The 9,843-nt window shown below is 39.7% G+C and overlaps 1 protein-coding gene across 1 annotated transcript; it reads right to left on the reverse strand.

The window, feature by feature from the left end:
- Positions 1 to 1,920: 1,920 nt before the first annotated feature.
- On the reverse strand, positions 1,921 to 9,574 carry TMED7 (transmembrane p24 trafficking protein 7). The gene is made up of 3 exons (XM_021546206.4): positions 9,275 to 9,574; positions 6,752 to 6,997; positions 1,921 to 4,859 (listed from the first exon to the last, which is right to left on the reverse strand). Exons 1-3 carry the CDS (start codon positions 9,440 to 9,442, stop codon positions 4,623 to 4,625), a joined length of 651 nt encoding a protein of 216 aa, XP_021401881.1. The 5' UTR covers positions 9,443 to 9,574; the 3' UTR covers positions 1,921 to 4,622.
- Positions 9,575 to 9,843: the final 269 nt, after the last annotated feature.

Here is a 9,843-nt window from a genome sequence, read left to right on the forward strand (position 1 = left end):
TCCCTGTACATAAATTTAGGTAAGAATGTCCAAGATATGCATAGAAACCATCCCTAAAAAAAAGGTTCTTGCTAAAGCCAAGAATACTCCATCAAATGGAGGCCTCTTAAATATACAGCTGATAACAGACTATGCACTGTCACACATGTCTGCAGGAGGCCACTGCATCCTTCTTGTGGAAACACACCAAAAAATGCATTCAGCTATGGAATGTGTACCTGAACAATGCAGGCTGTTGGAGGTATGGCATCCTGCTGTACTGCCTCTCATTTGCTGTATTCTGAACTAGACAGGGTCTCACAATGAGATTCAGATCACAAAAAGGTGGAAGTTCTGTTCAATGGCCTCTACTGATAACCAAACACACAACAACCAACAGTGAAATTAAGGAATTTGGTGTTCCTGTCAGGGTTAGTTTCTGCATTCTGGTAAAACTACAGTTCAGAAGACTAATTTAAAGACTTTCCATCCAGAAACATGAGGCTGGCAACAAAACTACAGCATAACTCATGTCACTCTCTTTCCTGTTAATTCACCAGTAAAACAGCCTGTAATAAGAAACAAAACATGGACACACAAGGCAGTCCATTTTGCTTAAAAATGTGTTGCACAATAGATGCTGACCAGGCAACTCACATGGGTATGTTGGTTCCTGTCAGCAGGTAGGGAGATGGCATGAGTCAAATCAATCTGCTTGTAACTGTTGAAAAGTAAAACCACCATAACATCTTGGAGTGCAACGAGGACTTTTTAATACAAATAATGAACCTTTTAAGAGCTGTTACTGTCAGGAGTTCTTACTAAGCTAAACTGAGTCTTTCCTTCATGTCACTTTCCTTCATGTCTCACAACACTTAACTTGATAAAAATCAGTAGCACCTTCAGTGTGCACATAGCATAACTTTCTTTTCAGGAATTGATTCTGAAAGTCAAAGGAAGACTGTGAAAGACTTTTCATCCATCTCATTTAGGGCCTGTGTTAAACTCTTGATTTCATATCACCCCTGAAGGAGGTGGTTGTGGTAGCCCTGCTGCACCTGTGCCCTCTGGTAGCCTGGAAGTTCAGGAATTGTTTAAATTTGTGGTGGTCCAGAGCATGTTTCTCCTCCCTTCCTTGATAAAAGCCTTCATCATCATCATGCATGTCACTTGATCCACTGACTCATCTTTTCACTTTGTCTATTTTTTTTTTTTTTGGTACAATTATCACCTTTCAGCAGAAAAGCACTTTAGACCACAACTAAAGTTAATTCAAAATCGTGCACATTAAAATCACAATTCAAAATCAATGCACATTAAAAAGCCCCAGACAACTACTTGGCCATAACAGTAACACATCACTGAAAGAGAGCTTACTCATACTTCTAAACAGAAGCTTTTCTTAATTCAACTGCTGCATAAGTAGTCTCAGAATTTTTTTAATATATAGCAACTGACTTAGCAAGAAATGTAATTCTGGAAGGTGTCCACACAAACAATGATGCCTACCACATCTGTTCTTTAAACCAATGCAATATAAAGTACCTCAAATCACACATTCAGTCACTACTTATTTGAAGTTCATATTTTGTAATTGGACAACACTAATTGAAAGCACCTTTCCACTTCCCTCTGTAACTCTGTATGTGAAAACATGCAGTAAGTCCCAAATAAGTCCTGGCATCTGCAATTAAATACTTTGAATTCTACTCCAACATGAAGAGATTTATGACTGTGACTGCCTGCATTACAGACATACTGAGCAAAAGAGCCAGTAACCAGACTACCTTGCTAAGCATGGCTGAAGTAATGACCAATTGTCAGGAGGTAGATTAACTGCAGTACATTAAAACACAAGCTGACTAATCAAATTATGATTCAAAGCTTTTTTGAAGAATTATGTTTCCCAATCCCATATGCAAACAAAACAATCAGACCACATTCATATATTAATTTTTTATTTTCCCATACAATATTCACAGGGTCTGCTTTTTGTCTTACTTAAAACTAAATTTCCCACCCACCCCCCCTCCCCCCACCTCCACCACACCCTCAAACTAAAATTCCAGGACACCAAACAAAGTTTTGTAAACATAAAACATCCAACGCATAGCTGAAACCCAGAGCATTTAGCAATTAAAAACACAGCTATATCCCCTTTAACGCAGGGTGTTTTCTTGTGTATCACACCATTAACCAAACTGCTCACATATTAAAAAGGTGCAGTTTTAACCAAAGGTCACAATGCACTTCTTCACCCACTGCGTGTTAGCATGTGTGTTTTATTATATCCTATTCAGTCAGTTAAAAACTATATACAGCTGTTTAAATGTGTGTTTGTGCCATGTTTTTAACAACACAAAAATAAAGGCATTTTTAAGCTGTTGCTGCATATTATGCAGCAGGATGACAGAGCACTGGTTCAGACACCTAACTTTAATGGAAAAGTCAAGTCCACTAAACCTCTGCTGTGGGAGTAACATTGAATGGAACAGTCCACACATTCAAACATTATGAAAGAATAAAGAGACATGTATGCGATAGCTGATCATCATCAGTTTTATAGCACTATTTACCACTTTTGCCAGCACACATAACAACTCGGTGGAAAAAAAACCCAACACTATTCAAACCTTCAAACAAATGCCTTTGCTGGGATTAAAGCTACGTAATATTCAAACTCCAGAAATAAAGAATACTAGCAAAAGTAAATAATGTTTTCATTTGACACTTGCACCTGAAGTGTACCACTTGCTTCACTACTGTGTGCAAGACAACACAAAGTACTAGACATCAGTTGCTGAAGCACAAGAAGAAAAAGCACAGGGGTACAATCAAGAATGTTGTGTGCAGGCACAGAATTGTATCACAAGACAAAAGCAGACTTTTGTTTTTTTGTATTAGTGGGTCTAACTATTTCTGGGGAACCTGCATCCCAAAATGTGACTGCAGTATTCGAAATTCAGTACAGGACAGCAGAACTTTACATCCTGAATTTTACTTAATTATTTTAAATACCTCCATGACCTTCTAAATAATCTTTGAGCTGTCTGATGTTTTCCTTCAATCTCCCAAAGAGCAGTCAATCAGTTCACAACAGAGTAGGAGCACTTTTATTTTTTTCAACCATGACATGATCTAAAATCAAGTCATCTTAGATCAATTCCTCAGACTGCTCAAGAGTAACCTGAACATGTAATTTCAAATTTTTGCTAGAAATACTGTTGACAATTAATAAGGGTGTAGCACTCTTTCTCTGCTTGTCAAAAACTTGTGTAAGAAGCATTCTTTGATTTAGCTAGTAACACATGACAAATTTTTCACTTTAGTTTATTTTGTGTGCATTTAAGAATTGGTCAGCCTTATTAAATTCTTTTTTTTCCCAGAGCCATTTAAGGAGTTTAGCCTTACTACGACCAGCTCAGTTCAAACTATGGGCATGTACATACATTTACTGCCTTCCACAACCAAATAAAACAGAATTTTGCAGTACATAAGCTACTGAAGACATAAGCAGTGAAAACAATGTAATTCTAATAACTCTACCAAAAAGATAACCTGAAATATTTAAAACATTTCCCAACCACTAACAAAACAGAGGGGCAATTATATGCACAAGGCTGTCATGTCTCAGTGCACCACACAAGAGGAATATTTACAGCACTTGTGCAATGCAATATCAGTATCAAATTGCCCTCTTACTAGGAAAACAATTTAGTAAAGAGCTTTGTACTTGACTAACAAGTACTAGCCTCATCCAGCGCTGGTGCTGTGCTGTTTAACAAACCAAACTACTTCTGGTCTTAAATCCAAAAAGCCACTGCAGCAGCAGCATGTATGAGTACTACACAGGTTTGATAACAAGGTCAGAAGACTCCCTATTCTATTGCATGTTTTTTACATAAACTTGGAAATTTGGATTTTTTTTGTATGCAGAAGTGAGTTTCCTGAGTAGTCTCAGCTTATAATTTCTTCAGTAAAACAAACATTGCAAAACAGAAAATGTGTTTATTTTAATACAGAAGAATGTATGTTTAAGCAATCATAATGAAGTATAAAATTCAGCAAATTCTGAAGACTTTCTAGTCTGACAAAGATGTGTAGTACCACAGTGTAGTGCCAAGCTTTCAACAATTTTACAAAAAAGCAAGTGGTGTGATTCTATTTTTTTTTTTTAAACAGCAAATCAAAAAACAGTGCACTACACTGTTAGTTAATCACATTTTCTTTTTTATAATCCAAGATATTCAGCCTGAACATTAAAATGAAATGAGATTTTCATATATATAGTCCCCTTTATCAGACACTAGACTGTTGGGTTATTTTGAAGTATTACACTGCAGATGACTAACTGTACTGGTAAAAATCAAACTTGGTTAGGATTAGTATCAGTAGAAATAAAGAGAAACTAGATACTGCCAGATATTTTAATATAGGAATTAAAACTTAAGTTTCAAAGGATCCTTAAAAATATTTCAGATTATGTGTCCCTTTCATAACTTTTTGGATCTGTTTTGTGATTTTTAAGAGATGATGAGTATATACATTTGAATGTTGCATATATTCAGACCTCTGTACCTACAGTTAAATTGGAGAACTGCTAATCTTAATGGGTAACACACCTGAAGCATTGCTGCTACTGGTTATGATCCAACACGCGTTGTCGTGGTTCTCTTATCTGAGAAGAAGCTTTTAAGGAGAAATACCTGCCCAATACTAACAACAAGAAGGATGATTGCTTCCCCTATTGACCAGTAGGCCACCCTTGTGTTTAAATCCTCTGCTCTGCTGCGGCCCTGTGCTTCCCTCAAGCGGAAGTGAGTCTGATAGTCGATGACAGACTTCAAAGCTTCATGAATTGAAACACACGCAGACTCCATCTGGAGAAACAAACACACAACATGGAATTAAGAACCTTTCTCGTGATTTTGTGTTTTGATATTTAAAATGAGGAGTTCATGTAACTTTGCAAGGTAAGAATTAACTCAGACCAATGTCAGATAGAAATAGTGCAAATACAATAAAATGTAACTTATACTAATGAAACTTTACACACAAAAATGTGACACTGTTAAATACACAAGCAGATAAAAACACAGAACTAATAAAAAGCACTGAGGTCTTAGAATTAATGAACAAATTCCAAATTCATATTTGGATTCAAAATGACCCTCAGAAATATTTTTGAAATGTCACTGATCCTCCAGCTGTTAATTCTGCAGGAAAATAAGCAGTAGGTTATAATATTAAGCTGCACACAGCATATAGTATATGCTTCTGTTTTCACAAATATGACATTCTTCATTGATTAATTCTCACTCAAGTTGTACAATGTCTATTCTGTTGTCAAGGAACCATTCTCTAGTCATCTATACAAAAAGTTGTTAGAGAAGAGACAATTGTTATCCTCCAGTGCTCCTGAACGCTCAATACCTTACTCATACAAAAATACTTACCAACTTGGCCAATTTCATGATTTTTCATTTTAAAAAAAGCATTATTAGTTTTCCAAGTTGTAGATTATTTTTTATATAAACTTCTTGCTGTTTCAGTTTATCTGCTGTAAGCAAAAGTACTCCTCTCTTTGTTTTGATGACTAAGAAATAGTCAATAGATCTCCAAAATACTTATTTTCTACTCACAATTTAGGTTTCTCTTTAATGGCTTCAAGTTAGTATTTCCTGAAGATCAAACAAATTACTATTATGGAAATGTTTAATGCCCTTGTAGGGCTCCTCTCAGTCCCTTATACCTGTATCTAACCACATTGTGATGACTTTCAAGACATGTGTCTGAACAAATCTAAGATAATCTTCTCAACAAAACTCAAAATGAGTTTTTCCAAACTAAGCTTTGCTATTGGTAAATTGTAGAAATATCCTGATCTGCACAAGGGATTTAAACACAAGGTCACTCTGGTTTTATGGATTTACCTTTAACTGTTCCCATGAAAGGCTGCCCAAATTTGGTCATGCCACAAGCCTGACCAGAACTGCAAAAAGAACCTCCTTCCAAAGAAGCAAAAAAAAAAGAAACTACAAGATATAGTATCAAGAATTTAAACACCAAATAAAAGCACTGCAGCAATTGATGAAGTGTTTCAAATAAAGTTTTAAGGTATTTAGATTGTGTACAGGTAGTACAAAAATCCTGAAAGTACAATAACAGTAATGCTCTGACACTTCGTAGACTTATAAAGCCCAAATATCTGGAAGCCAGATAAATACAGCGGACTTTATTGATTTATTTTGCTAGAATTTCCTTCTCCATTTTAAAACCAGCAGTTACATCAGTTGTCCTCCTAAAAAAACTCTACTGTTTTAAATATAGAAATAATTCTGAGAGTTTTTACAGAGCTTGAAAATTTTTAAAATCCTATTCCACCAATATCTCTATAGTGAAATCCACATGTCAAGAGCCACAAATACTGTATCATTAAAAGGATGTTTCCTCGGAAACGCCAGAAAAATCCCACCAACCAAACTGAAAACAAAAAAACCCCCAGAAACCACCTAAACAACAAAACCCCAAACAGCAGCGGCATTAAGTTTCTGTCCTAATTTCCTCTTAGACATTTGGCAATTCCTTCTCAGCTCTGTTTTGTGTTCTATGAATCTTATCTTTACAAAGAAAGCCTATTTGTTGCAATTCAGAACATTTTAAAGCTTCAATTAGTTTATTTTCAAAAGTTACGTTGATAACTAAAGCACCTGAACTTGAAGAAAAATTGCCTTCACCTAACAAACTTTCGTCAAAAACAACAGCATCTTACCTGGGTAAGTGCAGTTACTCTGTTCTCACTAGGAAACAGTGGTGGATCTTCTCCCACCTGGAAATCGAAGTACACAGTTTTGTGTGTGAAAGTAGAGAACTCATTGCTGAAGCAGAACTTGTATGTTCCATTCCTGGATGCAGTAAATGTGAAGCTATCATATTGTTTCTTCATCTCTTTGTACAGTACAATGCCATCGGGATCTTCTAACCGACAGTCAACATCATAATGACCTCCAGTGATCACCTGGAAACAAAAACCAAGAAATTGTCTTTTTTAAAAAAATGGACACTCACAGATTTCTTTAAGAAGTATGGTCTGGCAGGTGGAACTGCAAAGCTTTTTGCCTTGATAGGTGTTTTAAAACATAATGCATTCATTTGAGAATCTTTCAAAGCGAGTCTGCAAAATTATTTTCCCAAGAACAACAAACAGAAAAAAATTAAAAGTACTTCAGGTTCAGTATTTGCAATGTCAACTGTATTTTCAAACCCTTAGGAGAACAATTTTAGTTACTTTGTTATTACTAACTGTGCAACAGCAAAAGCTGCAGTAGATGAAACTCCATGGCACAGCAAAGACATGACAGGAATGAGTCTGACATTTGCAGTACACTCAAGTCCTCCGTGGAATTGATTTATCCAGCTGAGACTGCTAACACGAAGCAAGACAATTCCTACTGTGGGCCAGGAAAGTGTAACTGCCCTGATATATATCAGCTGCATTAGGCTGCAGGAATGGTGTTTGACCAGTATAACAGGAATTTCCATCTGTCCGGTTTTCCTGTCAACTGCTATCAACAGAGCAAGCTCTGGGGGACCTGCAGTTAGACAGAGGAGTTCCTCCAAAAACCAGCACATCCAGATAATGCCTGCAACTGACTCAAAACTTCACAACTATTCCAAGGGGGTTTTTGAGGCTTTGATTACTGTTGGTCTACAGTGTATTACTACCTGGATTCTCCAGAAAGACTGATCAGGAGTTTAGGTATTCACAACTTGGTATTCTGATGACTCTTACCATAGCAGTTTTACACTTCATCTTTGCTGCAAACTTTTTATTTTCAAATTAAAGCAGGTGGAAGGAGGAAGAGACTTGTTTCATATGTGTGCAGAAATCATGGAAATATTTTAGTGTCTCTGTATCTGCACTTCAGTCCACATGGCATTGTTTAAATGCTAATCAGTTTACTGAAGTATCAGGCTATTAAAATGATTACATTAGTGGTACAACTGAAATAGCAACAGACTGGAGCAGCAGCTCTTCCACAAAGGCAACGTTTTAGAAGTATCCAGATGGCAAGCAATAACACACCTCTCCATTTTTGAAATGTGATCTACAATTTGGTTAGTATGTGCTTTTTACCAATTACACGGAAGTCACTTGAATTCAGTTGTGTAGGCACCCTGAAAAGATCAGTTTAGAGAGATCGTAAAGACTGGCCAGAACTTTAAAGTTCCTCTAGGATTCCTTGCCACAGAACTTGCTTGTGCTGCCTGTCAACCCTTGAGACACACTGCCAAATGATATCCACACAGCACTTCAAGCTGGCTGGTCAAATACAGACTTTTCTTTTAGCAATGCTAATCCTGTTTTGGTCACCAATAAAAATGGCAACAGCATGCTTATCTGTCCAGTGACACCCACTTCAAAACTGCAGGGTAAAGTAGTGCACAGAAAAGACTGTGTGGAAGAAACAGTCAGGGCAAAGATATATTTGGGTAGAGAAAATGATATCTAAGACTTAGACCACACAGGACAGAGTAATAAGGACTGATATTTGGCAGCAACATTCCCCAGATATACTTGAGATGGGACAGCAACTGAGAAACTAGAAAGCACAGGACTTCAGCAAGAAAAGTCAGCCCATAAAAATTACTTAATCCTTTCAAAAGACCCCAAAGATAACTGTGATTTTTGTCATCAGGCATGAATTTTCTCTCATCCTGCTACTCTACTATCAGTGAGTTCACCTACTAATGTGGCAGACTGAAAAGTTCCAACCCTGCAGATACACTTAAGAGACACCAAACAGTGATGCTGTACCACATCCTTCTCCTATCAACCTTTCACTATTTAGTATGCAACCCAAACCTGAATTGTATTCTGAAATACAAAACACTAGCTCTTAAGATGTACTGTGTTCATCCTGTCGATGCTTCACAAACCACAAGGAAATTACGTCTGCGGCACCTTGGTCAGGTGTGCTTTAGGTATTCTCTGCGCTGTTCAGGTGGGGCATTACGTGGCAGCGACCAGGCTACAGACACTGCCAGTTTTCAGGGCCAACTCTGTGTCCCACTGAGCCCTGCACTACACAGAAGCCTCCCAGCCGCTCCCGCAGAGTTTTCCATAGTTAAGCTGGAAACCTCTCATTGGATGCAACCGCTGCCCCCTGGCCGGGCGCTGCTCCCACGTACTCGCTACAGGAAGGGAGCCAAGGGAGAGCCCCCGGCAGAGGCCCGGCTGCAGAGCTCGGGGCCGCGGCCCAGACGGCCGGGCCGGCTCCCGCTGCCGCGGTACCTGGAACTCGAGGGTGCACTTGGTGCCCTGGGCGATCTCCTCGTAGAAGCACTGCTTGGCGTTGTCGGGCAGCTCGAATGTGATCTCGGAGGCCCGCGCCGCGCAGGCCGCCAGCGCCCACACCAGCAACAAGGGCGGCAGCGGCCCCCGGGAGCCCCGCGGAGGCATCGCCCGGCTCGGAGACAGTGAGGAGGGGGCGGAGGGGCTGCGGGGCTTGGGGCCGCGGGGCTTGGGGCTGCGGGCGGGACGCGGAGCGGCCGAAGGGACGAGCGGCGGCCCCCGGAAGCGCCCGCGCCTTCCCAGAGCGCTTCCGGGACGTGTCCGGCGGGGCGGGGCGGGAAGCGGCGGCGCGGCCTCGGCCCTTCTCGCCGGCGTGTGGCGGCGGGCGCGGCGTCTGCTCGGCCGCCCTGCCCGCAGAGTCACTTTTTGAGAGTCCCGCTAGGCCCTGCGGTTGGAAATGGCGGGCATCGAGCTGTCCTAGTTTAGGGCAAATTTGAGAGAAAAACCTCTGGAAGGAGCCCCCAGAAAACAAACCCTCACGGCCCCTCCCCACCCACTTGGTTCGGGAA

This window comes from Lonchura striata, chromosome Z, assembly GCF_050655825.1.
Source record: "Lonchura striata isolate lonStrDom1 chromosome Z, ASM5065582v1, whole genome shotgun sequence".
Lineage (NCBI taxonomy): Eukaryota > Metazoa > Chordata > Aves > Passeriformes > Estrildidae > Lonchura > Lonchura striata.

What these genes read in the sequence shown, in the direction of transcription:
- TMED7 (XM_021546206.4), bottom strand. Translation starts at nt 9,442, where the DNA reads ATGCCTCCGCGGGGCTCCCGGGGGCCGCTGCCGCCCTTGTTGCTGGTG. An exon ending in AGTGCACCCTCGAGTTCCAG is followed by an intron (nt 6,998 to 9,274) that starts GTACCGCGGCAG and finishes TTTTGTTTCCAG; the next exon opens with GTGATCACTGGAGGTCATTA. An exon ending in GAGTAACTGCACTTACCCAG is followed by an intron (nt 4,860 to 6,751) that starts GTAAGATGCTGT and finishes TTGTTTCTCCAG; the next exon opens with ATGGAGTCTGCGTGTGTTTC.